Here is a 26,985-nt window from a genome sequence, read left to right as displayed (position 1 = left end):
CCTGTCCAGGGGAACAGGTGTCACGGGAGGGAGCCTCGCCCGGTGCTCCTGCGGGGCGTGGGCGGGCGGGGGGCGAGGAGGGATGACACGGGGGGTGTCACCTCGGAGCCGCCCCCGAGGGGGGCAGAGGAGGCATATACGTAGAGTGTCGCCTCAAACCAGCACTCGAGGGGTACAGAGGGAGAATATACACGTGGGGTGTCACCTCAGAACAACATCCGAGCGAGACAGAGCAGGAACGTACATGCGGGGGGTGTTACCTCACACCCTACTGCCACCCCCAGCGCTCCCGCAGGAAGCGCAACAAGCGCCGCCGAGTGCCCTGCCCGTCCCTCCCGGCCCACCCGCCCGCGGACTACGCTTCCCAGCAACCCCGCCGAGCCTCGCCCCTCCCCCGCCCTCCCACTCTCCGCCGCATGGCATCACGGTCTCTGTAGTCTCTCCGTGGCACGTAGATACCGTCTCTACACTGGGCCTTGACTGCGAACGAAACTATCGCTCCCGTCCGCCCCTGCGGCGCCGCGCGTGCGCCACCGGCGTGGAAGTGCGCGAGGCCGCGGCGCTGCGGGCACTGAGGCGGCCGAGGGGCGGTGAGAGCGGCGGCGGCTTCCGCGTCGGGCGGGGGGCGGCGGGCGGCGCTCGGTACTGCACGGGCAGCACCGGCACTGGCGGCGTCTGAGAGGCGGCGGTCGTTGTGCGGCGCGCAGGGAATGCGCCTGTGAGGGCGGCGGAGGAGCGGGTGCGGGTGAAGCCCGGGCTGAGCGGAGCGGAGCGATGTCCCAGCCCCAGCAGCCGCCGCCGCCGTCCCCTCAGCAGCAGCCGCAGCCGCCGCCTCCGTCCGCCTCCAAGAAGCGAGACCGGCGCATCTTCTCGGGCACCTGCCCCGATCCCAAATGCCAGGCGCGGCTGTTCTTCCCGGCGCACGGGCCGCAGGGCAGCGGCAGCATCGAGTGCACGGACTGCGGGCGGCGCCACGAGCAGCGGCAGCTGCTGGCCGTGGAGGAGGTGACGGACCCCGACCTGGTGCTGCACAACCTGCTGCGGAATGCGCTGCTGGGCGTCAGCGGCGCCGGCCCGCCCCGCAGGAACACCGAGCTCGTCAAAGTCAATGGCCTCTCCAACTACCACTGCAAGCTCCTGGCCCCCATCCTGGCCCGCTATGGGATGGACAAGCAGACTGGCAAAGCCAAGCTCCTCACGGAGATGAACCAGGGAGACATCTTTGACTGCTCCCTCCTGGGCGACCGCGCCTTCCTCATCGAGCCAGAGCACGTCGAAACCATGGGTTATGGGAAGGACCGCTCCGGCAGCCTCATCTACCTGCACGACACCCTGGAGGACATCAAGAAGGCCAACAACAGTCAAGAGTGCCTCATTCCCGTCCACGTGGATGGAGATGGCCACTGCCTTGTGCATGCAGTCTCACGAGCGCTTGTTGGCAGGGAACTGTTCTGGCATGCTCTGCGAGAGAATCTAAAGAAGCATTTTGAGGCGAATCTAAGCCATTACAAGGCACTTTTCCATGACTTTATTGATGCTGCGGAGTGGGAGGATATTATCAATGAATGTGACCCTTTGTTTGTTCCTCCAGAAGGTGTGCCAATGGGCCTTAGGAATATTCACATCTTTGGTCTGGCCAACGTGCTGCACCGGCCTATCATCCTGTTAGACTCCTTGAGTGGAATGCGAAGCTCCGGAGATTATTCAGCAACATTCCTGCCTGGTCTGATACCTCTGGAAAAATGCATGGGGAAAGATGGCATGTTGAACAAGCCGATCTGTATTGCATGGAGTAGCTCAGGACGTAACCATTATATTCCTCTGGTTGGAATAAAAGGTGCTGCTTTACCTAAGCTGCCTAGGAAATTACTTCCTAAAGCCTGGGGAGTTCCTCAAGACCTCATCAAAAAGTACATCATGTTAGAGGAGGATGGTGGTTGCATTATTGGAGGAGACAGAAGTTTGCAGGACAAGTACTTGATGAGGCTTGTTGCTGCAATGGAGGAGGTTTTCATGAGTAAGCACGGTATCCACCCCAGTCTTGTAGCTGATGTGCATCAATATTTCTACAGAAGGACTGGTGTAATAGGGGTCCAGCCCGAAGAGGTCACTGCAGCTGCCAAAAAAGCAGTGATGGACAACCGCCTTCACAGGTGCCTCATCTGTGGGGCTCTTTCAGAGCATCACGTTCCCCCAGAGTGGCTGGCTCCTGGGGGGAAGCTGTATAACCTGGCAAAAAGTACCCACGGCCAGCTAAGGCCTGACAAAAATTACAGTTTTCCCCTGAACAGTTTGGTGTGTTCTTACAACCCTGTGAAGGATGTGCTGGTACCAGACTACGGCCTGAGCAATTTGACTGTTTGTAACTGGTGCCACGGTAACTTAATGCGTCGTGTCAGAGAAGATGGGTCTGTTTTGTATATCGATGGAGACAGAACTAATACTAGGTCTTCAGGTGGCAAATGTGGCTGTGGATTCAAGCATTACTGGGAAGGGAAAGAATATGACAATCTGCCTGAAGCTTTTCCTATAACTCTAGAGTGGGGTGGAAGAGTGGTGAGGGAGACTGTCTACTGGTTCCAGTATGAAAGCGACACCTCTTTGAACAGCAACGTGTATGATGTCGCCATGAAACTTGTCACCAAGCACTTCCCCGGTGAATTTGGTAGCGAGATTCTCGTGCAGAAAGTTGTCAACACAATACTGCACCAAACTGCCAAAAAGAACCCTGATGATTATACCCCTGTAAATATCGATGGTGCTCACGCCCAAAGAGCTGATGACGTACAGCAAGGACAAGAGTTAGAGTCGCAACTTCCAACCAAAATCATTTTGACTGGACAGAAGACTAAAACTTTGCACAAGGAGGAGTTGAATATGAGCAAGGCTGAAAGAACTATTCAGCAGAACATTGCGGACCAGGCTTCCGTAATGCAGAAACGGAAAAGTGAAAAATTGAAACAAGAGCAGAAAGGGCAACCCAGGAGTGCTTCTCCTGGGGCTGTTCGTGAGGGGCCCTCGTCTGCACCTGCTACACCAACCAAAACCCCTTATTCTCCAACGTCTGCAAAAGAAAAGAAAATTCGAATAACCACCAACGACGGGAGGCAGTCAATGCTTACCTTGAAGTGCACTACCACCTTCTTGGAACTCCAGGAAGGCATAGCGAGAGAATTTAATATTCCCCCATATCTGCAATGTATTCGCTACGGCTTTCCTCCAAAAGAGCTTCTGCCTCCCAAAGAAGGCATGGAAAATGAGCCTGTTCCTTTGCAGCACGGTGACAGGATTGCCATAGAAATTCTGAAGGGCAAGGAGGAAGGCAGGCAGGCTGCCTCAGCTCACTCAGCCCATGCTGTGAAGCACGAAGATGTTGCTGTGACCAGTAAGATCTCGTCGAAGGATCTGCAAGAGCAAGTTGACAAGGAGATGTATTCGCTGTGTCTTCTGGCAACACTCATGGGTAAGGCTGACTTGGTGTTATTCTTCGAAATTGTATTTTTAAGTAGAAGATAACATGTTGCAAACTCTAGTTACATACACATTTCCCTTTTTCTTAAATCGTGCTTAGTCTTGTAGCTGAAATGTAGCTGTAATCTTGTAGTTTATTCCTTTATTAGAAGGACATTTAATATGCTGTCAGTGACTTTTAGAAATGTATATATGAGGTATATGAGATACTTGTTCTTCCTTTGCTATAAAGTCCTCTTTTAAAAATTGCTGTTTAGAGGTGATTTCATTTCCTCTGCTGTCCTGTCTCTCTGTTTTTCCTGCCTCTCATTAGGCACACATTGGAAGTATATGTGTGAAACTGCAGACTTTTTTTTCCTACATCTCCCTCAGGTTTCAGGAAATAAATTCAGAGCAGCGGTGAGAAGGGGACGCTGAGTGTCCCCTGCTCATTGGAAGTTTAAGGAACAAATTTTCACCTTTGTAGTAGGAGGAAATCCTGACATTTGGCCCCACAGGGAGTTGTCTTGGTTTAAGCGTATCAATTTGACATTTTCTCCTTAGGTAATCCGTTAGTTTTAAATGAAGATCTGGTCTTTTTAAAGATTTAAGGAAAGTGCTATTTCCGAATATAAACAGAGGAGAAACTGAAAGAATCTAAACATGGATCTGAATTCCAAAGGTCAGACATAGGGTTGCAAAGCTATACTTGTAAATTATCAGTCGTGTAAATCTGACTGTGAATAATTCAAGACAAAAGGACTTTTCTCAGGTGCCTGTGTTTTTAATTTTCCCTTTTGAACTCAGGAGATTTGGACCCCTGTTTATGTGTTTTGTTCATCAGGTTTCACAGTTCTGGCTGCTTTCTGGCAGGAAGTAGAACTGTAATTATCATACATTCAGCTCTACGAACCAGTTGAATAGTCATGTTTACAGGTTTTTTTTGTGGGAGCCTTCTCTTGCTGGAGGGATTTGGTGTGGCTGAAGCATGTGATGTTTCAGAAACGAAACAATTACGTAATCACAGAGTGGTATGTCAGAAGTTCATCAAGCAGAACTTTGATTCTTTTCCAAGTGTGATTGTTTTACAAGATAGTGTGCTGAATCACTACCCACCTCATCGCACTGACATTTACACCCCAGTTCCAAAGTGCAGGAAAAAGTTAAGTTTGAAAGTTGTCTTCACTTCTAGATTAAGCTTAAAAGAGTGCTTTCCTGTTTGCAGGAAATACTGCTGGAAGTATAGTTACTGACTTCAAAAAACTTTGGCATGCCTTGAAAACATCTTGGTTACTTAAGCATTAAGGTGTGTTATTATTTCACAGGTAAACATCCGTAAACTGGGAGCTGATCTTGTATGCAAGAATAGCTTTTTGTCTTTGCCATCACTGCTGTTAGATTCTGCTTTAAGAGCACCAGTTAGAACAGAATTTATCTCACCCTTCTCTGGCTGCATCCATTGTGCATTACTAATAGAGGTAAAAGCAGCAGCAAGTGATAAACCAGCCAGTTATAAAACCTTATGCAACTACTGAATAAGATGCTGTTATTATATCATGGCTTTTCTCATTGGGTCTTCATTTTTCTTTAAAAATACTTGTGAGAGAAATCTAGTTACTAGACTGTTCACAACTGCGATTTTTCAACAAATTAACAAACTTCCTAAGTCCTTGCACTTTCTTAAGGGTGGCAATTCCTCAAGGTGGCATATTCAGCCTTTTTGAGACAAGAAGCCTTAATTTTTCAGAACAGCATTTCTGTACTGCTAAAAACTGCTGCAAAGGTCTGAGAGCCAGCTTTGTAACTTTGTTCTGCTAAAAGCATTCCTGTAATACAGTGAGATTAAAATGTGTAGAGGGGAGATGCTGTTGAGATAGCTCATTGGGCTAGACACACTTTTCTTTTCCCCAGTGCCCATAGTGGAATTGTGTCTTCAAACATCCATAATTATTCATTCTGTGTGCTTAAAACAGTTTCTTTCATACAGAGTCTCCTGTAGGCTGAAGTATTTTTCTTATTTCAGCTACTAGAATTTTTCTTTTCTGGTCTCAGCTACTTATTAGAATTTTAGATCATATTCTTAACTTTTTTCTGTATATAATTTTTAAAAAAGCCCTGGGAAATTAAATACTGTAATTTCTGGAAAAATTAACATATTATGCATGATTTTTTGTAAAGCTTTCCCTTCTTTTTTTTTTTTTTTTTTTTTTTTCCCCTAGCTCAAAATGCAGAATTCTGTAGGGAAATTACTAAAGGAATTGGAATTTTGCATTAACATATTTAAAACATTATATTTTAAACCAGATTTAATTACACCCCTGCAGAGGCACTTTGAATATGTGCAAGCCAGATATGAATTTATTTTGATTGGTTGGTTTTTCATTGATGAATTCATCCATACACAAGGAATCGAAATAGCCAGGTTTAAATTTAGTGTATTATGTGATACGAGGATTTTCATGGAATTCAAGAGCTTGCTTTGAAGCCAGCTGAATTTCTCTATAACATGTTTATCAATTGAGTGTTTTATTTGTGTTGCACTTTGTGTGTTCTCTCTGCTGTCTGAAGTGACAGTCCTGGGCTTGCAGCAGCTGCAGGCTGACTTATATCGGTGAACAAGGCCTGTTTGTGGGTAGGACAGTCTGGATTTGTTCCCATACCTTAATGTTCTGGGATTGGGGTCTGGTCTGAGGAACTGTGTACTGGAGTAGGAGCAGTATAATCTCTTTGATACATGTAGTGTCATGAGGGAGTTTTTAATCTAACTAAATGATCATCCAAATTAACTTGTGACCTATAAACATCTTGCTGCCATGGCAAACAAATCCAAAACAAACGGTAAAACTCAACAAAAATGTGCAAACCTCAAATGCAGTTTAGTTGAGTCACACACTAGTTCCTCTGATCTGGGAAAGTCCAGTTGTAACTGTGGGCTTTTTTGTCTTCTAGTGGGAGATGTCTACCAAAACAGTGTCATTAGTTTGTATTTCTTGCAGTGGCTGATGCTTTTGTATTGTGAGCCCTGCTCTCTATGCTTTCCTGCATGTAGTACTTGTTAGTATTGCATAAAAGGCTGTCTAAACAGTGATGCTTCCCTTGTGCAAGGCTTGAAAAATCATGCCCACAGCAAATAGGGAAGCTTTCCTTGGAAAATGTCAGTAATTTTAAAACTGGGCTTCTCTTTAAGTCCAGTGGTTGCCTTGTGGAATGAAAGGGAGTCCTTCAAATGGTAATGGATTGCTCAGTGCAGCAGTAAAGGAGTCCTTAGTATGGAGTCCTGCTGGCTGTGGCCTCTTCAGGCTTCAGTGGACTGACAGCTGTATTCTGATAGTTCTCAGTGCAGTGGTTATTTTGATTCCTGTGGGCAGTGTTTAAACCATCAGGGAGACTTGGAAGAGGCACAGCAGCAGTGCTCTGCAGACACCGTGTATAGGGAAGTGCATTTCAAATTGCCAGTGAGAGAAAGGACACAGCTAGCAGTGCCAGAAGACTTCCTTCAGTGGATCATGGAAAATAAGAAGAAAGAGAAGTTGGTTTATGACTTCAATGTTCGTCTTGGAAGCGAAGGCCGAATTTGTGAGCTTGATGTGCGAATGAATGCAATGAACCTGAGTGTATATGGTTTGAAGGAATAGTTTCAAAATTCATCAGATTATATCAGTCTCCTGTCTTTAAAATATCCAAAGTCAGAATGTGGTGAATGTGCTCTGTACTTTTGTAAAGTGAATGGGGCCTTGAGTAATGCCTGCAGTGGAGAGGTGAGTGACAGTTGTGGGGGAACAGACGAGCAGGGAAGTATCAAGAGTCCTGTGCCTCCTGTGCTCTTTTATTTTATTTTCCTTATAACAGCAAGCAAAGATATATTGGTGGGTTATATTTTACAGCCTCACACATTCCAGCTTTCTCTATCCAAGTAGTACAACCAGTTAACTATAGTTGAAGATTTACATTTTCCAATCTTAATAGAAATTTGAGAGCTGTTGTTACTGAGATTTCAATTTCTACGGAAGGGGGCAATTTCTATCAAAAATGTATTGGTATGTTCCTTGTATATTTGATGGAAAGTAGGAAAAACAATTTTTTTTCTGAAAATGTGTATGCACAGTAGTTGTTTCTGCATCAGGAGAATAGAATTTATCAAAACTTTCTGTTTGTACTGCTTAGACAGCTACAGCACATGTCACTTCTCTGAAGCAGGTAAGTGGTTAGCAAAATAAGGAAAAGGGTATAGGCAAATGCAGATCTGAAATGATTGAGCAGGTGCTGTTAGGTCACTGATATTCCATCACTGTAACCCAATTTTTCTGTTCTTTATATTCCTTTCCTTATGTAGTCTAGGTTGTTGTTTTCTTTTTTTTCTCCATGGCATTTAAAGTTGTCACATTTCAATGCCATTTTTGGCATTGTTGAGAAACACTGGTTATACAGGACTGCCAGGGCCTCGTGGTTGGTATTTTGTTTCTAACTGTCAAGAAAAGCAAGGTACAAACACAGCTTCTATGCAGCTGCCTGGGTGAATGTTTGTGTCTCAGCTGCAGTATTAAGTCTGCTGTGTGGTAGCTGTGAAATTGAGCTCTGATTTTTGAGAAGGTGTAGGGATATAGAATTCAAGTTTTAATGAGCAAGGATGTGTGCTTGAATTTTGGAAATGTGTTAGTAATTTCCTAGTTTAATGTTGAAAGCAGAGGTAGGAGGGGAATGGAGGCTCATGTTTAGGGCTTGGCAAAGAAAGAGGAGCTGCACCTTGGATCAAATCAAATTTGGGAACCTTTGTTCTAGAACACATAGGATATTTGGCTGCAGACAGTGGTATGTTTTTCTAAAAGTCTTTCAATGTCCCAGGCTCGTGTTCTGTGCATTTGCAATAAAAATTCAAATTTTTTATTGCATAGAAGAAAGTGAGGGTTCAACTTTTGATTTAAGGAGTTATATTTTTGGCCATTGTCTGTAATATGAAAATACAACTGTTTAATTGTAATGTTTGTGTTTGATTTTTACAGGAGAAGATGTTTGGTCTTATGCAAAGGGGCTTCCTCAGTTGTTTCAGCAGGGTGGAGTCTTCTACAGCATAATGAAGAAAACAACAGGTATTTTTTTGGTTTTGTTTTTATTCCTTCCTTCCTCTGTTTCCTAATCCTGAAAATTGTAAATTGGTACTGAGTCACTTCTAAGCATAAATATTTATTTTTTGAAAGTCTATTGCTATGGTAATTTTTCATTCTTAAATATTGGAGAACTCCTAATGCTCCCTCAGACAGACTAAGACTAGAGAATCTGCCTAAACCTATTTCATTGAATTTAAACCTCTTACTTTCTGAAATTTCTACTTCCTGAATTGTACAAACAGCTTTTTTTTTTTTTCTTAATGACAATATGACCAAAAAAAGTCAGCTGACTTTTTTGTTTTCCATATCTTTTTCTCCTGTAAAGATCAAACAACGAATCATAACACTTATTCCTTTACTTTAAGATGCTTACTGGATAAGGAGTTTACCTTCCTTGTGCTTCTTAGCAGATATTTCATACAGGGTACTGCATGTTTTAAATTTAAATTGTTGGTTAAATTTGTTTTTTATATTCCTAAGATTATTGTTCAGAAGCAAAACTATCCATCCCCTTCTTGAATTGCTGAATGTTGCATCTTGGGTTCTGCGCAGAATAACCAAGCAAGTGGGGTACCTTTGATTTTTAGGTGGCTTTAAAAATACTGCCTACAAAAAATAGCAGCTGTTTCTTTAGAGAAGAAAGTACTAAGGAGTTATTTTCTCCCAAAGTTATTTTCTTGATGAAATCTTTCCATTCACAGTTTAACTGTTGTGATTTCAGCTGTTACAATGGTCCCTTTACTGCTTTCTTGTTTGATTTTTTTCTTAGGCAGTTTTATCAACCTTAACTTTATCTTACTTATTTCTGGAAATGAATTAAAATGTGTGATATACTCAATGCCTACTACCTCTCACTGAATTATTAGCCTGATAATAGAGTTAGCATGCTAAGTGTCTTATATCTGTTTCCTTTTAGTTTTCCTTCTTTTACTATGCTTGTACAGTAACGAGTGGTGTATTGTTTGTGGAATTAAATCAGCTTACACAGGGCCTGATGGAAATGGTGTTTTTGACCAATTAATGGCTAGCCAGATTTGAAATCCTGAAATGAATCCAAGGAATTTTAACCCAACTCTCAGAAAATGTCTAACTTAAAAGTAATTTTTCCCAGCTTACTGTGTAAGAAATAAGGCTGTAGCAGATAGTAGTGTAAATGCCTGCATACAGAGAAGTGCACTGGTTTCAAATACAGACTGTCTTGGTAGGTACAATTGCTATTTCAGCATTAGTACACTTTTACAATTCCAGTGTGCAACAATGTGGCTCATCTTTCCACTTTAAGAAGCTACTTACCTATTTGTAATGTTTTAGATAATGTAATAATGCACCTGTCATACTGGACCTTGAGAACAGTCTGTGAAGCGTAGGTACTGTTAATCGGTTGAAACTTGATTTAATAGATCTTGTTTAAGGTCTTACTTTGAGATGTTGGGATTGCAGTTTCAGAGGCAGTTTTGGTCATTCATAGGAATTGTTTCAGTTCCCTCTTTTGCAAATGAGAATTGAGCTACTAAATTACATATCTAAACTATGTTGTTCAGGCGAAGTTAGACAGATGGGTGTTTGAGGTTAAATTTTGTTCTGCATTTTGGCTGTTTGGTTATTGGTTCCCATGGATATGTAAAGAAAGGAGCCACATGTCTGAAGCTCTCAGAATAATATCTTATTTGTAGGTCCTCTGCAATTGTGGATGTGTGAATAAGAAGCTGTGGAGGATGAGTGAGATTAATAAGTAGGTTCATTAGGATGAAAACAGTTTAATAACTTATCAAATTATTCAATGACCTTTCCCACTGTTGCCCAGAATACTCATTTTGAAAGCATTGTGTTTGGTAATACAGAACTAGAATTTGCTTGTTGTGTTTCTTCCCTTCTGAATAATTTCTGGTGGTTTTCTTCAAGAATTTTGAGAAAGAGAGGAAAAATCCCAACAATTTACCTGTTCCTGGCACCTTGTAAACTGTGTTGTTTTCATTGTAGCTCTCCATGCATAGCTGATGGAACTAAAGTGAAGAGAATGGTTGCAGCCAAGTTTTCATCTGCAGATAGCTTTTAACTCACAGAAAGCCACCCTCACTGAAGTGATACCTTCCTGCTTTTACCACAGCCTGCATGGGACAGAGTTGAAAGACTTATTTTGTGTTTTATGATGATAAACTGTAAAGACTGAATGTTGTCCCTTTTTGGCACGCAGAAATTTCAGAACTTAAAATTATCTAGTGAACTCTCAGTTTTAATAGATTGGTCAAATTGTAAGTGGAACAATTAAACAAACAGCAGAGCAATAATATTATGCCTTATGTTTGTTTTGTAAAGGTTAATAGTTATAATATCCAGGACTATTAAATACAGTAAGCTTGAAACACTTCTGTTAATCTAGCAACACTTCCTCTCAGAGAACAAGACAAAGTAGCAAATGGGAAATTCCTCAGGCTTAGCAGCAGTTAGGCAACCAGAAATCCTACTACAGTTCTAACTGGTATGGAAGTAGTCTCAAATAGTATTTCTCCAGATAGTGTTTTGAAATGTTGTCCTTGTCAGTTTTTGGGTTTTGATTTGTGATGGTTTGGTTTTGTATGATTTTTGGGGTGAGGGTGATGGTAGTGATAGGGTTTGGCTTCTTTTACATTACTGCAAGCATAGAACTGCAAGTCGTAGCGGTGTGGTCATTTTATCTTGTAATAGTACACTACTGTCTCTTCATCAGAGTCATCATAGAAGGCAGCAGCATCTTTGCAGCATGCTCTGGTTATTGTATGGCATAAAAGCCTATGTTTTTTCTCCCACAGTAGTAACTTTCAGTGTTTGATTTTACATACTTGATGCAGTAAATTAAAATACAGTAATTACTGTGTGTTCAGAGCATGCCTTAAAATAAGTTAGCACTTTGAATAACTTTTCCTGTCTTTATAGGTTTGGCTGATGGCAAGCACTGCACTTTTCCACATCTGCCTGGTAAAAACTTTGTGTACAATGCAGCAGAAGACAGACTAGAGCTGTGTGTGGATGCTGCTGGGCACTTCCCCATCGGTCCTGATGTTGAAGAGCTGGTTAAAGAGGCCTTAAGTCAAGTGCGAGCAGAAGCTGCTTCAAGAAGCAGGGAAGCAAGTCCTTCACATGGAATACTGAAGCTGGGTAGTGGTGGAGTAGTGAAAAAGAAATCTGAACAACTACATAACATAACTGCATTTCAAGGGAAGGGTCATTCCCTAGGAACTGCATCTAGTAGTCAACAACACGATCAAAGAGCCAGGGAAACACCACTTTTAAGAAAGCATAGCACAGAAACGGACTTCAGTCCTTCTGCTAAAATTGAGCCTTCTGTATTCACAGCTGCTTCTGGTAACAGTGAGCTTATTCGAATTGCTCCGGGAGTTGTGACAATGAGAGACAGCAGGCAGCTTGACCCCACTTTGATTGAGGCACAGAGAAAAAAGTTGCAGGAAATGGTCTCTTCTATTCAGGCTTCAATGGATAGACATTTGCGGGATCAGAATACAGAGCAGTCAGCATCAGTTGATGTATCTCAAAGAAAAGTAGAGGCAGTGAGTTCAACTGCTAAAACTGGGAGCTTTCAGGCTGCCTTACCCGAATCACTCTCTGCACCAAGTGGTACTGAACACTTGAATACTGAATCAACTGATGGTAACGTGGTGAATTCTGTGGGAACAACATTCCCTGCAAGGTCTAAAGCACAAAAGGGAAGTTCTGTTGAGGAGCTTGAGGAGATGGATAGTCAAGATGCAGGAATCACTAATGCAACTGAGCCAATGGATCACTCTTGATAGGTTAAAATCTAATAAGTGTAGAAGAAATTACTGTTCAAATGTAATGTTTATTGGCTGGGCCACACAAAGTGATTAGTTATTAAATCTTGTATGTATGTCAAAGATTATATCATCTTATTCAGTGCATGATAAGCATGTGATTGGCAATAGCTTTCAATATTACCATACTGCTGCCCAGGCTGGCTCTGTTACCTGTAAACTAGTTATTAGGAAATGCACTGAGATGAATATCTGCTGTACATGTGGGTTCTTGAAAATTCTTTGTAATTTTTAATTTCTTAGAAGTCTTAAAATTTAAGCCCATGCAAGGTTCTTACCGTGCTAGCTTAAGGTTACTGGAAGGGCTAGAACAGGCAAAACTAGATACATGGCAAAGTTAATTCTGTCCCAGGTACTTAGTTCCAATAAAAAATACCCTATTGTCATAAATTAAGACATACATTTCAAAAGGTAACTGAAACTAAACTTCTGCTCAATTTGATAATGCGGCATATACAGTGCTTTTAATGACACTTTGCTGGCACTTCTCCAATTTAATGACTTTTTCATTCATATCCTCCTCTCAGAAATCTGGGACTAAGTGTAACTTTAGTAAATTGAAGTCTAAGTTCTCCTATTGTCAGTTAGAAAGCAAGTTAGAAAAAAGGCCACATAGCATATGATGAAGATACATTGAATGTGGTGTGGTTATGCATGGCTGTCTGAGCCAGCACAACCATTTTGGTGCTCTCTTGGTAGCATTTCCTCCCAAATACCAAACTGGTCAGGTGGTTGTGTAACTTTTGAGACAATTATGAGAGAGAAGTAGGCAATTGCAAGTAAGAGCAAATGTTCAATGGCAAATCCATTTCTTTTAGAAGACTTAGATTGCTAGCATTGGTTAGAAATGGCAAAAGTGAAATAACAGCTGTCCTCTTAAGAGCAAATTAACAATTTATTGGAAGGAAATGACTCTCTAACACACATTATCCTAAAGTAGTTGGTGATAATTGGGCTTTTAGAAGCTCACTGTTTACTCTGTGGGAGCAAGGGATACATGCTGTTTCAGGGTCTATAAAGACTACCCACCTCTCTCAGCCTCACTTCAGTTTGTGATGCAGGTTTCCCTGCATCAGTGATAATCGAGCTGGTATCCACTTAAGTAGTGTGTTCATCAGACCTGTAGTGCTAGTTTTTAAGAAGCAGCCATTGTGCTTGCTCCCTAAGGATGGAATGTGTTTCTGATACTGCACTTTGCTTCCTATCTTCATAGTCATTTAAATGCACTATTGTTGCTTCTTCTTATGGTAAAATAACATTGAATGGATGAAAAGATGTTAATATAGCTTCAAAGGAATTAAGAGCATTTGAATACTGAAGTCTGTGTTTGTGCACATGTCGGTTTTTACCAGTTCACAAATGTGGTTTGTGTTGTATATGTTTGTATTCAGGAAAGTCTCCTCACTTTTTACATTTCTAATCACTTAAACAGTTCTAAGCATTAGTATGATAAAATGTCCCATGGGGAAGGATTTATTTTTGTATGTAGAACTGAAATGAAGCAAGTCACTTAAAGAATAGCCCTTCTCTTTTGTCAAAGTAAATTAAAGTTACTCTGTTGGTTAACTTTTTATGTAGATGGTACAAATATTTTATGATTTCATACACTACTTAGAGGTAAAATATAAATACCACATTTACATAAATAAAAATGTTAAGATCTCAAATTGCTGTCCAGTAAGTTAGCAGTTTGGAAACTTGGAATGTATGAAGTAATTGGCTTGCCAGAACTGACCTTGCTGATGCACTGATTAACTGGCAGGGCTTATTCAATGAGAAACAGGATGCACATGCAGCACCTGGAAGCCTGCCATGACTTCTGAAAACATTTAGTCTCCCATGAATCAGTCTAGCTCGCTGAAGGCTACATCTATATAGAAAATGTTGAGTAGAGGCTTGTGCTTTGTCACAGTGTTAAAAAAGTACAGCAGTGACTTGTTCCTGTGAAAGAATTTCAATCAGGAGAGGCTGAGGGGGAGGAATCCCTGGATCTCTTGCATTTTAGACCAGGTAACCAATGCTTTGATAGTTTCAACCTTTTCTTTAGGGAAAAAAGTCTTCCTTGGCTGGAAAAATAATGAGTGAGCAGTGTATATGAGAGAATTTCAAGTTTGAAATAAATTGAAATATTTATTGCACATCATTCTTATTTCGAGGAAAAATGCTTATTTCTTTCATGCCTTTCTGGTAAGACTGCAGAAGTTTGTGTGCCTTTTACTGTGTAAAGAGGAAGGCTTGGTTTAGTTTTGACACACTTCCCATTTCAGCAGTAATTTGACATTTTACTTCTTATCTAAATAGACATAGAAACAGATAATAGCTCTGTTTGACTCACCATTAGTGTCATCTCGGGCCCGCTCAAGTCGTGTAGACAAGAACCCTCCAGTTCCTAAAGGAAGATGGTCTCACAGGACTGGTAACATGGTGTCAGTCACAAGATCTGCTGGTGTGAGTTCTGGAAGGCAGGATTGTGCATATTTCTTTGCAGTGTTCTTATCTCATGTAGCTTTTTCTGCATTTAATATCAGTGGTTTTGAGAAAGATAGATAGCTCCTGATACTCTCAAGTGAAGCTAAACTTCATCTACATGCCAGTGAGATGTGTGACTGCAGGAGAAGTGAAATAAAGAACACCAAAGTGTGAGTTGGAGCAGATGTTTCATTTGGTTGCTGGCAGTGGGTGCAAATGTAAGTGGAGACAAATCTGTGTGCCTGTCCAAGAAGCACCAGTGTGCTTGTAGAATTCCTGTTAGAGTCAGGAAAATGCTGGGGGGTACAAGGGCAGGGAAGACTTTGGCTCATTGTGGATGAGAAGATGTGTCAGGAGGACTTCTCAAATGTCAAGAATGGTGCCCTTTTCTTGAAAAGTAAAGGCAACCAACCCAAATTCTTGCTGCCAAATTCATGTCTGAAGGCCAAGGATCTTCTATGCTGTGTCTCATGGCAAAGAAGACACATTATTAGAAAATCCTAAATGTTACTATGGCTTAGTATGTATAACCCAAAGAAAAGATGATTGCTAAAAATACAGGCCTAGTACAGAAATAAAAAAGGGAATGAACTAGATTGCTGGTGAGCATATGGGAAACCTCGGGAGAACAGATCAGTTTTCCAAGACTTTTACTACTTCAATGGCTGGCTGCTTAGTTGACTTTTTGATAGTGCTGTTTCTCTCTGAATTGTTTGCATTTCAGTGAGGGAAAATAAATAGCAGATTTTCAAATGAAATCAAAGAAATGTATTTGGGATGTCTTCCCTCTTGTAGTCACAAAACAGCTGTGTGCATTGTTGGCTTTGTGAATTCCATGTAGTTTACTAGTCTTGTGCTGGCTGCAAAATACAAGCTAGACGTTGCCTCTGACAGAGTGCTCTAGCGGTGTCACAGAGGCACAGTGCCACAGGGCTGTGTGCTAACAACCCTGCAAGGCCAAAATACTTGATTTACACTATTTCATAAAGTAGAATCTGTTGTCATTGTCACAGGGTTAGTGGAGTTGCTTTTTCAATGCGCTGAAAATGCCAGGTAACAAAATTCTTGGTATGTTTACAGTTGGGAGAGTGATGCTCGATCTGAGTTGTATGGAAAAGGAATGATTTAAGAAGATGCCACTGTTATCTCTACATTTGTTTGGCTCCTATTTTTAAATATCAGAATCTACATGCTTTTGTAAAATAATAATAATAATATGAATATGAAGTTAATCCTTTTGTTTAAAAAAGCCACAACAGAGAGTGGTTTCTTTGTTTTGCTTGTGAATATCAGTTTAGCTTCATGAAGAAGTTGCTTAAGATCTTTAGAATGCAGGATTCCCTCTGAGCCCTTATGCCTGTGGTTGAGCAATAAAAGGTTGAAACAGGAGTGGTATTTTCAGAGTTATTTTACGTTTGATGAGGATTATTGCCAAGAAATGAAAGAGTGCACTTTTAGGAGGGAATGCTATTTAAAATGTATAAATAGGAATTAAAATAGTGTATATATTTAGAAAAAAATCTTTTTAAAAAGTAAGTGCTTTACATGTTGAATTAAAAATAAATTAGCATAGAAACTATACCATCTTCATAGTACTGGCTGTTATCCAGCAAAGTTTGGTTTGTTCTATTTGTGATTGCTGTACTAATTATATTTGATTTTTTTATCAGTAATGTAACAATAGTGTATTATAACAGTATATAGTGTACTATACTACACTTCACTGTACAGTATTTGGAATTTTCTTTGATTGCTATATTAAAACTATAAGTTGAAACATCTGCTTTGGTTTTATAAGGTGTAATTTTTATCTAGCCTTTCACACATTAGCTTGTTTAATTAATGCTGATTTGCCTACAAAATGAGTCAGTTGAAAATGTATTAATTTCTGCATTTTGCATATAAATTGCATTATACTTGCATACATGAATACTAGTACAGAAGTTGAAAAACAGATACAATTCTTAGAAAATTAAAATCTGACATTATCCATTTTCCTTTAGTAATGGTTCTTTTTCAAAATAATTTTTTTGAGAGAAAAGTTCTTTAAGAAAAAAGTTGGGTATTTTGACCTCAAGCCTAATCTAAATATTTCGTGGAACACATAGGACCTTTGAATTTGAGTGATCTGTGAACCATATATGTTTAATATATTTGAGACCAAAATTCAAGACCTGAATCTTTTTTTTTTTCAAAGTTGTCATGAAGAAGATGTAGAAAAATGCAGACCAAGTCAGCATTTACGATACCTTGCAATCTGTGATTTGAAACATTGGTCAAAGTGTATTTCAAAGCAAAATTTTAATGCATGCATGTAATATTCAAGTATGAATAGTACAATTTGGAAGAACTAGGCTTTTGAAAATTTGGCAATACTCAAAGATGAACATATTGACAACTATTTAAATTATCTCTATGCTTTTCCCACCAGCTACATGTGGTACTTTGTTTCGCAAATTGGCTTTAATCAAAACTTCTGAGCCTAGAAACAAGCCAGAAAACCCATCTGCAAAACTCTTGTGTTACTTCTTCCTGTATTTACTGAAAGGCCTTAATTCCAAGTGTGCTAGCACTAAGGCATTCTTTAAAATGATGGGTGTAAATACACTGTTAATTCTGATTGCATGTCATATCATGAAGAATTGAAAATTATCCTTCAGAAGATTTGTATTTCAAAAGCTTAAATGATTAATGCTAAGCTAGAAATTTTCTCATCTTTATTAATACAGTACTTATCATCTTAGCCAAAAACAGTACTGAATGTATGAAGCAACAACGTTAAGTGTGCTTCCAAGTGTTTTCATTTTACTTCTGCACTTAATTGTAGAGTCTTAATATTGGTCTATATTTTTATTTTGGATTGGAGTTGTTTGGTTTGGGTTGTTATTTGTTTGATTGGTTTGTCTCATTTTTTTTTTTCCTTATGCAAGTCCACATCAAATCTGTTGTAATATCACTGTAAAACCCCATCTTCCTGTCACCATAAAACTCCTCAAAATACAATCTTATCCCTAGGGCCAGGGTGAGAGTGAACCTTGGATATTCATCAGCATGTGAGGTGAGTTATGGAAGGTGCTTTTGGTATTACAAAGTCAATTCAAACACCTTATGCTGTCTGCAGAAGTTAATTGAAATCATGTTGCTTTCCTTGATGTAGAGGCTTTGATATATGTTTGCTTCTACTGGTTTGTGTAGTTTTGAGTATTTACTACTCAGAAGTGGATAAAGAAAAGTAGGTGTTTAGATTGACAGTAGACTTGATGGCCAAGCTGACATTGCAGAAACCCTGTTGCTGCAGCTGGTTTGAAATGGATCATTTGGATTTGAATTACTTAAATTGCTGTATACTGGGTTATTCTGAACATCTGTTAACACAGGAATGAGGCTTCAGTGTAAGCATGACCTCTCTTGCAGTGACTTGCAGGCACTTCATGAGGTTTCAGAAAAGACTGTTATTCTTTGTTCTGTTACTGAAAAACATTGATTATGAGATAGCTGCACAGACTTGTATTTGGACTTTATCCACCTCTATTTTTAAAAGACTGCCTAATTTTGTTTTCTGCTGGAAATAATACTTCTAGTGGCTTGTATTGCTGGTAGCAAATCTAATTTCACTTCTAAACTGATCCTGTAGGTCTGGACTGGGTCTGTGCTGTTTTGAAACTCATATTCAATAAGTGAAAAATTAAAAGAAAGATTGCAGATGGAAGGAAGTTACCAGAAATTATAAGAAGGTTTAAACGGTGCTGTGGTTCTTATTAGGCAACAGTCTGTGGAGTCTGGCTGGATGAAATGCACAGTCACTTCTTACAAACCCGCAAGGCATACTCAAGCAACTTTCAGAATAAGAAAACTTGATTTTATAGGCTACTTTTTAAAGTTAGTGTATAAGATTTTCTTTAAAATGAAGTTTCTTTTAGATTGTCACATTGTTGTGTAAACGGAGAGCAATACTTGCCAGACACTACTCCTGATCTTAAATTCTTCTTTCCCACATGCATTTGTGCCACTTCTGCTAATCCTCAAGAAGTCTCTGACACTGGGCTGCCTTTCCTATTTGCTTTTTATCTGTCTCTTGAACTTTTATTCTATATCCTTTTTACCACTGATGTTTTTGCGAGTTTATTGTCCTCTGTTTATACTGTGCCTCTTAAAGACAGTAGAGGCAACAAATGATTGAATTTCACACATTAGACTGAAGTGTAAGCAAACTTTATTACAAGCACAGAAACCTTATATGGCGCAGAAAGGAACAGAGGGAGATTCCTGGGAGATGGGAGTACTTACCTGCATATCCAGAAGGGAAGATGCATAGAGATTGATCAGTGTTTGTAAAAATTCACGTTGTTGTTTGGTAGGCATCTGTGTTTTATGTTGTTCCATCTCCATGGTGGAACTTTAGACGATGCAGTGGCTCACTCCAAATCTGGGGATTTCCCTGAGATCTGCCTTTGTTTTCTCCCAGGAGCAGAAGCTGCCAAATATGTATATTTCAACCCCTTGGGAGAGAAGGGATGAGACCTTACCACACTTTGCCCCGTGATGATGTAGGTTTTGTGGCAGTGAGAAAAAAGCCAAAACACACAGAAAAGGCAAGAGCCTAACTTAAACACGTGGGGAATTAAATAGCTCTTATTCCTATTTGTATGCTCAAATCTGCCCAAGCATTGCTCAGTGCATACCAAATCCTACATCTGACCACTGCACGTACAAGAACACTACTTCTTTCTCCACTGTGACTTTCATAGAATAAGGCCCTTCCTGGCTTCCTAAGACAGATGCTGGAAATAGCAATTATTTTTGCAGGCGGCAAAGAGGGATGCAGAAAATAAAGGTCAAGAGTACCTGCTTCTTTTTGCTTTCAAAATAAGAAAAGTCAAGACGCTGTACAATGGAAAAAACTAAATGCCACTATTTATTTCTTTGTTCCCTCTGTTTTTCTGAACTGTAACCACTTCTTCACCCTGCCACATTCACCAACTTTTTTTTTTTGTTTTGTTTTGGTTTTTTTTTTTTAGTTTTTTTTGGCTGGTTGGTTGGTTGGTTTTTTTTGTTTTCTTCCCTGCATTTGAGGTAGCTGAGCTAGCCCATTCCCTCCTTAGTCTGGTGACTTTGGGCTCTCAGGTCTCTATTAAGACAGCAGCCCAAAAATTCCCTGTTATCTATTGCCACTGTGAAAATAATATTTTATTATTTAACATTTTGTTTCTTTCCAACCCTAACCTTGAGGTTCTACATTGTAAACTCTCATAACCTCCTATCTTCTCACAAACTCAGAAAATACATTTACAGTAACTGAAGACCTTTCATGTACACCTGTTCTGCCTGGAGAATTGGAGCCAGGATGGAGGTATGAAGTCTTTTGTATCTGTAAGCGCCCTCTGAGCTCTCTTCTCTTCTCCTGCTGGAATTCTGCAGGGCATGGGAGCAACACTGCCTTGGATAAAGAGGCAAACTACTGTTATGCAAGCAGCAGGGGCCAGCACCTCTGGTTGTGATCCTGGTCTGTGTGGTTCCTATTTTTGTAATTAGTGTTGGGAGTCTTGTTGCTAGTTTGGAAAGCTGACAATCAAAACACTGTTCTTTTTATAAAGTAGTTTTGATTTTTGGGTAGAAATACAAGCAAGCACTTTTTATCTATCATCAGGATACTATTGAATTTAGGCTGAATCTAGGCTTGCCTGAATCTAGCTCAGGCAGTTGCCAGGACACTGTTACTGCTGCCTGCCTGTCAGTTGGCTCAGTCTGGCTCTGATAGCTTTAGTCCCTTTCTTTAAGAGTAATTGTTTACTCCTGGAGTTGATAAAAATCTAAGATTTAAGTTGATTTCTCTTGCATTTCTAGTGATGACTTGCTAGGATATAATTCTAAAACCATGGGGTACCTGATTAAGTGGTGACTTGCATCTGTCCTCTTTGGTCTCCAAAGCTGTACATATGTTGGTGAAATATTTGTTTTAAAACATTTGCATACTTGACCAGAACTAGTAAAATTATTTCTCTATAATTTCCAAAATAAACAAGTGGCACTTGAGAAATTAGAAAGGTTGTTAACTGAGATAAATGTTATAATCTAATCTGGCAAGTGGTATCATTACTAATTATTGTGAGGGTTGACAGCAAGATGATAGGTAATGTCTGGGTGTAAACTTAGGAATGTTTTTCCCTCTTTCATTGATTCAAGGCTGTTCCACTTTCAGCCCCTAAAAATTAATATTTGCCTGTAGAGTGCCTCATTTAAGTGAATGCTCATGCCATTGAAACTGTAGGGGAATGTGGTTGCCAAATGGAATTAGTCTCTTTAGAGGAATGCTGTCAATCAGTCTAGCTGCCACTGTACTTTGCACAGCAGATGAGGTGAGGCTTAGAGCTTGGTTTCAAAGTGACAGCATCCATCTGAGCTGTGCAATGACACCATTTCCTTGCACTCTGTGCAAGAGGATCCTAGTGTTGGTCTCTGGCAGGGCTGTATGCCTGGAGCTGCTTTACTGGTCTTCTGAGCCTGGGAACTGTGGTTGTTTTTTTCAGTCCAAGGCTTGATTTCAAGGCCACCTCAGAATTCTTTCAGTAGTTGTGCAGCCTCCTTGATAAGCTGATATAGGCTGCTTTGGAAGCATGCAAGATGTTTTGTGTGCATGATTGTCAGAAAGGTTAATGTACCAGAAGAAATTTTGAGCCCATCCAGATACACCAGATTATTTTGGTATTTTTGTGACATGGTAGCTTTAAGCCTTTTATTTCCACCTTCCCTACTCTAGCATGAATACTATCAATACAATAAAGTAAAATTCATGAAATCACAAAGTACATGCAATTATTCTGTGTCTGAACACAGGCTAATTGAATTATGCAAAGGTACTTCTTCCCCTCTGCAATAGGCTGTGTATATAGGTTGAGCCAAAGTGCCCAGAACTTGCTAACTCTCTGAGTGAAGGGGCTGATCCTTTAAGACTTAACATTTTAGGAGAACATTATGAGAAGTATTTAGAGAGAATTCCAACAAAATCAGATCAGCCATGAATAGAATATTGTCCTTCAGAGTCTTTGATACCAAGCAGATGGAAAAAAGAAAAGAATGAAACAAGACTAAGTACGACTGAAAGCACATAGCAAGTTGAAATTATTCTGAACTGCACCTCCCCTGAACTGGCTGTGACATGACTGGAGTACAGATGACAAGCTGGAATCTTCAGTACCAAGACACAGAACAGATGCAGATAATAAGGTGCTGTCATATGAAAAACTATTTTAATTTAAAAGAGTATCTGGTGTGTGTCCTTGTGCTCTTCATTGGGAATTTCTCCAAACATGAGGAGGAAGCTCAACCCCACCAGGATGATGGAAGTAAGAACACCTTGGCTGCTGAATGGTGGTGCTGTGACATTGAATCGAGACCAAGTCAAGCAGCTGGGCTGAAGACTTGATGGATACACGTGGTTTGATTGACATACTTGGTGTGTCAGTCAGTGCTGAGCTCTGAAGATTGCAGTCATTGGAGCAACTGGTGATAAAGCACTGAAAACTACTAAAAGGAAAGTACCTGGTAAAAGATCTGTGAAGTCACCTGCACTGAGCGTTTTCTTTATTTTATCATCATCAAGTGTTTGTTTTACTTTGCAGATCTTAGTTCTGTGACACCAGCACCAGCAGCAATTGGTTGGGAAAGTGTTTGCTGAGGAAATAAGCCTCTTGTTTTCCACAATTCAAAAAACTGATTCTTGAGTTTACTTTGTAGGAATTTTGCTAGATTCTTCTCTCATACTAAGAAATCGGTTGCGTGCCTTATTGATTATTTGTGCTGAGAATCATCTCCACAAAGTCTCTGGGTTCCTCTGTTATAAGGTTTCCAAACAACCTACAGAGAGAACAATTAGGACAGACTCATTGTTCTTAACTTCAAGTCAGTGACGTTAAGCTCTGTGCCTCCCAGGGAGCATCCATGTACTGCTTTATTGTCCAGAGAAATGTTAAATTGGCTGCCCGAATTCACAATGAGATTCCAATGCATAGCAGCAAAGAATTACAAACTTCTGCATGTGACTTCAGAGTTTTTCTATAATTTCCTTGTGACAATGGGCAGTGAGATCATGACTGGTATTTTTTATTCACTAAAGGAAAGGCTTTATCAGGAAATAGATGGAACTCTCACCAAACTGGAGCAGTAAACATTAATATACATATAGACTGAATATATGGCCTTATAGTGTAGTATCTTCATACCACTGCAGCTTGATGACAATTTTTGAAGCATCAGTGTTGCATGGGAAGGGATCTGTTGCCCAGCAGGAACAATCTGCTGTTAGTTAAGGTCATAATGAATGCCTAATAGAAGTTTTTCCCCTGCAGATCAACAGGAAACTAAACATGAAGGAATTAATAATGGAACAAATGGTAGGACCATCACTCTGTCTTCCAGGGCACTTTGCCCTTTGAATTATCCGGGTAAGAGCAAGTGTCCCTGTCTTTGGAAATGTGTTGGCCACTGCCATTAGTACTTGGGCAACACTACAAAACCCAAGCTCAATCCAAATGCCAACAGCTGATTCAAGTGTTTGGTTTTGATTTGTCAGGAGACCCAAAGAACAGTTCTAAGGTAATGGGAAAGTGGCAAAAAGTGCCACTGGAAGTACGTCCACTGTGACTCAAGGTCTATGAGCTGTGATTTGTCTCCTCCTGACACCCCGAACCTGCAGCAACGCCTTTGCACTTGTTCTTTGTCATGTTCTTTGGCTCTAGGCTGGAACTGGACTCTCCCTTGTCACTAGGGAGTCTTGGGCAGGGCAAGCCAAGGCAGAAAGCAGTTCTTGCACAATGGGACTCAGATACTGCTGGCTGGTGAGTGTCCTGTCCTGTTTCCTATGAAACTCAGTCTGGTGGCTTGTGGGCTGTGACAGCTCAGATGGGATGAGAGGGGACAGTCCAAACCCTGCTACAGTGTCTGTTTGTGCCTGCATTCTTATAAGGTCTCTGAAGACAGTAGTAGACCTCTGTCTTGGTTTTGTCAAGTTATTAGAAGCTAAGAAGAGATACAGAGAATAGGGGAATAGAGAGACAGGGGAATGCATCTCCATACTTTTTTTTTTTTTTAAATCATGTGGGAGCAAAAGAAACTCCAAATATTAGACCTTGTCACACAGAACAGTAACAGGATAAAAAAATAAAAATCAAAAAACAAGAGAGGTGTGTATGTGCTTACTGGTGTACTCCATGGAGAATGTTTGCTGGATATCATAACAAACTACATCTTTAGGCTATTAGTCCTTCTAACAACAGGACCATCAGTGCTTATTATTTTAGCAATTTGCTTCAGCTAATGTTTTCAGGATCTATTTCCTGCAAATTAGGAACACATGTGTTACTATGGGAATATACAAGAAGGCACCTATTTAGACAATAATATTTTTATTTCAGGCTCCTTTCACTGTGAATTAAATATAAATGAGTGCTAAAAGATGCCATTTCATACTGTATGAGGCTGATGACACAAATCCTGTCTCAGGGTGGTTTTTATTACTTTTCATTACAGCTTTTGTAGTTCAAAGACTCCTGTCAGAGCTTTGATGTGGGGAAACCTGCTGCGTTGTCATCTCTGGAAACTAAAGATGCAACACAGGGAATGTAGGCTGGTGCTGAAGACCTATTAGCAAAGACTACAAATAAAACCCTCAAGGATTTAATTTTCTTTGTGAAAGATGCAACGATTCTAGTTCGCCCTTGTAACTGTGGGGTTTTTGGGGGTTTTTGGGTGGGTTTTTGCCCGGCCGTGCCATGGGGGCTGTGCCGCCGCCTGTAGTTCCCGCGTGCCCGCGCAGAGGGCGCTGCGATCCCGGCATTCCCGCCCGCAGGCACCGGGAGCATCCACGGGGCTGTGGGGATGCACCGGGAACAATGACAGTGCCGTGGGGATGCACCGGAAACACTGACAGTGCCGTAGGGATGCACCGGGAACACTGACAGTGCCGTGGGGATGCACCGGGAACAATGGCAATGCTGTGGGGATGCACCGGGAACACTGACAGTGCCGTGGGGATGTACCGGGAACAATGGCAATGCCGTGGGGATGCACCGGGAACACTGACAGTGCCGTGGGGATACACCGGGAACACTGGCAGTGCCGTGGGGATGCACCGGGAACACTGACAGTGCCGTGGGGATGTACAGACTCCACACACGGCTTAGTTTATTCAGATAACTTGTGTGTATCCCATCCTGGAGGACAACAGCCTGCCCATGAGCCAGCGGTGTGCCCTGGAGCCCCAGAAGGCCAGTGGTACCCTGGGGTGCATTAGGAAGAGCACTGCCAGCAGGTGGAGGGAGGTGATCCTGCCCCTTTACTCGTGGGACCACATCTGGAGTGCTGTGTGCAGTTCTGGGCTCTTCAGGACCAGAGAGACAAGGGCCTTCTGCTGCAGGTCCAGCGGAGGGCTGCAGAGACGATTAAGGGAGAAGAGCACCTCTCTTTAAATACAATTTAAAGCATAACTGGAACGTCTCATGTAGTGACAGGACAAAGGGGAATGGATCCAAACTGAAAGACAGTAGGTTTAGATTAGATATTAGGAACAAATTATCACCCTTTACTAAGGGTGGTAAGGCACTGGAACAGGTTGCCTGGAGAAGCTGTGGATGCCCCATCCCTGAAAGTGTTCCAGGCCAGGTTGGATGGGTCGTTTATCAACTTGGTCCAGTGGAAGGGGTCCCAGCTCATTGCATGGGAGCTGGAACTAGATGGTCTTTAAGGTCTCTTCCAACCCCAATCGTTGTATAGTTCCAGCTAAAGACTTGTGTAGGGAAATACCTACAACACACAGAGGTTCTGCTGGAATGTAGCTTTTACTTCACAATGGTGGTAGCTTCAGGAGGTCATTGCCTCTGTGGTGGTGGTGATGGTTAGCAAATTTCCTTAAGTAAACCATCGAAGAAAATGTATTTGGAAAGAAGATGATGGATAAGAAAGCACCTGCTGTTTTTGGTGATTTGTTTGGATCACTAAAGCAAAAATCACACTGCAATTAATAAAAAGTAATGGTTTGTCCCTGTGACGGATGTGAGCACTCCAGTGTCAAGTGAACACCATGACTGAGCACCTTTAAATGCTGTCCCTACCCTTTCTGGTTTTTTTTTGACTGTGCAGCTGCCAATACCTGTCTTTAAAGCAGGTGATCCCACCTTGTTCTCCTGGGAGCTCTGTGGAGTCCACGTGTCCATCAGCATAGCCACACGAGGACGCGATGCCATGTTTCTACCAGAAAGGAAGTTGTAGCCAGGTGGGGTTCAGCTTCTCCCAGGCAACCAGTGACAGGATGAGACAACCTACTCTTAAGCTGTGCCAGGGGAAGTTTAGGTTAGACATTAGGAATTTCTTCACGGAAAGGGTGACTAAATATTGGAATGGGCTGCCCAGGGTGTAATCACTGCCCGTGGAGGTATTCGAGGAAGGAGTGGATTTGGCACTCAGCGCCGTGATGCAGTTGACGGTGGTGCTGTCATACGTTGCACTCGATGACCTGAGAGGTCTTTTCCAACCTGATTTTATTTGGGGGTGGCCTCTCCCAACAGACCCGTGCCGTGGCTGGAGCAGGAGCCCGTAACAGTGCTGGCTGGCTGATGGATGAGACGTGCTTTCGGCAAGGGAGGGAAGCGGGAAGCGCTGCCTTAGTCCGCCGGGACAGCTCGCCCGGCGCGGGAGCGTGGGAAGCCAAGAGCGCCGCGCCCCCCGCGCTGACCGACCCGCGGGCAGCAGGGCCGGGTGCGGGAGCCGCCGCCGGGCGTTTGGGCCGCTCGCAGCTCCATGTGTCTGTCCCGAGAGCGTCTCCATGCCCCAGCTGCTCTCCAGAAGGAAATTCCAGCCGTACTTACAGCGCACATCACCGGCGGCACCCGGAAGAAAGGATTTATTCCGAGGAGCGGGGAGCCAAACCAGCTCCCTTCGATAGCTCAGCTGGTAGAGCGGAGGACTGTAGAGGCGCGGCCCGCGGGAATCCTTAGGTCGCTGGTTCGATTCCGGCTCGAAGGAGACGCTCGGTTTTGCCGCGCGGGGGCGGCCCCGCCGTTACTTTCTCACTCTTTTGCCGTCGGGAGCCGCCGCCGTTGCCGCTGGCGCGGGGGCGGCACGCGGGCGCACGCGGCGGGGCG

At 41.8% G+C, this 26,985-nt stretch overlaps 1 protein-coding gene and 1 non-coding gene across 2 annotated transcripts; both read left to right on the top strand.

Annotated features, from left to right (window-relative positions):
* Positions 1-558: 558 nt before the first annotated feature.
* Positions 559-18,581, top strand: VCPIP1 (valosin containing protein interacting protein 1). The gene is made up of 3 exons (XM_041412555.1): positions 559-3,463; positions 8,451-8,537; positions 11,469-18,581. The coding sequence occupies exons 1-3, from the start codon at positions 775-777 to the stop codon at positions 12,338-12,340; spliced, it is 3,648 nt and encodes a 1,215-aa protein (XP_041268489.1). The 5' UTR covers positions 559-774; the 3' UTR covers positions 12,341-18,581.
* An 8,195-nt stretch (positions 18,582-26,776) lies between these two features.
* Positions 26,777-26,866, top strand: TRNAY-GUA. Its single transcript is given in 2 exon segments — positions 26,777-26,813; positions 26,831-26,866. It is a non-coding gene; the product is annotated as a tRNA-Tyr (tRNA).
* Positions 26,867-26,985: the final 119 nt, after the last annotated feature.

This window comes from Onychostruthus taczanowskii, unplaced genomic scaffold (assembly GCF_017590055.1).
Source record: "Onychostruthus taczanowskii isolate IOZ18803 unplaced genomic scaffold, ASM1759005v1 scaffold4, whole genome shotgun sequence".
In the NCBI taxonomy this organism is placed as follows: domain Eukaryota; kingdom Metazoa; phylum Chordata; class Aves; order Passeriformes; family Passeridae; genus Onychostruthus; species Onychostruthus taczanowskii.
Note: the sequence above shows the minus strand (reverse complement) of the source record. Positions and strands in the feature narration are given on the sequence as shown.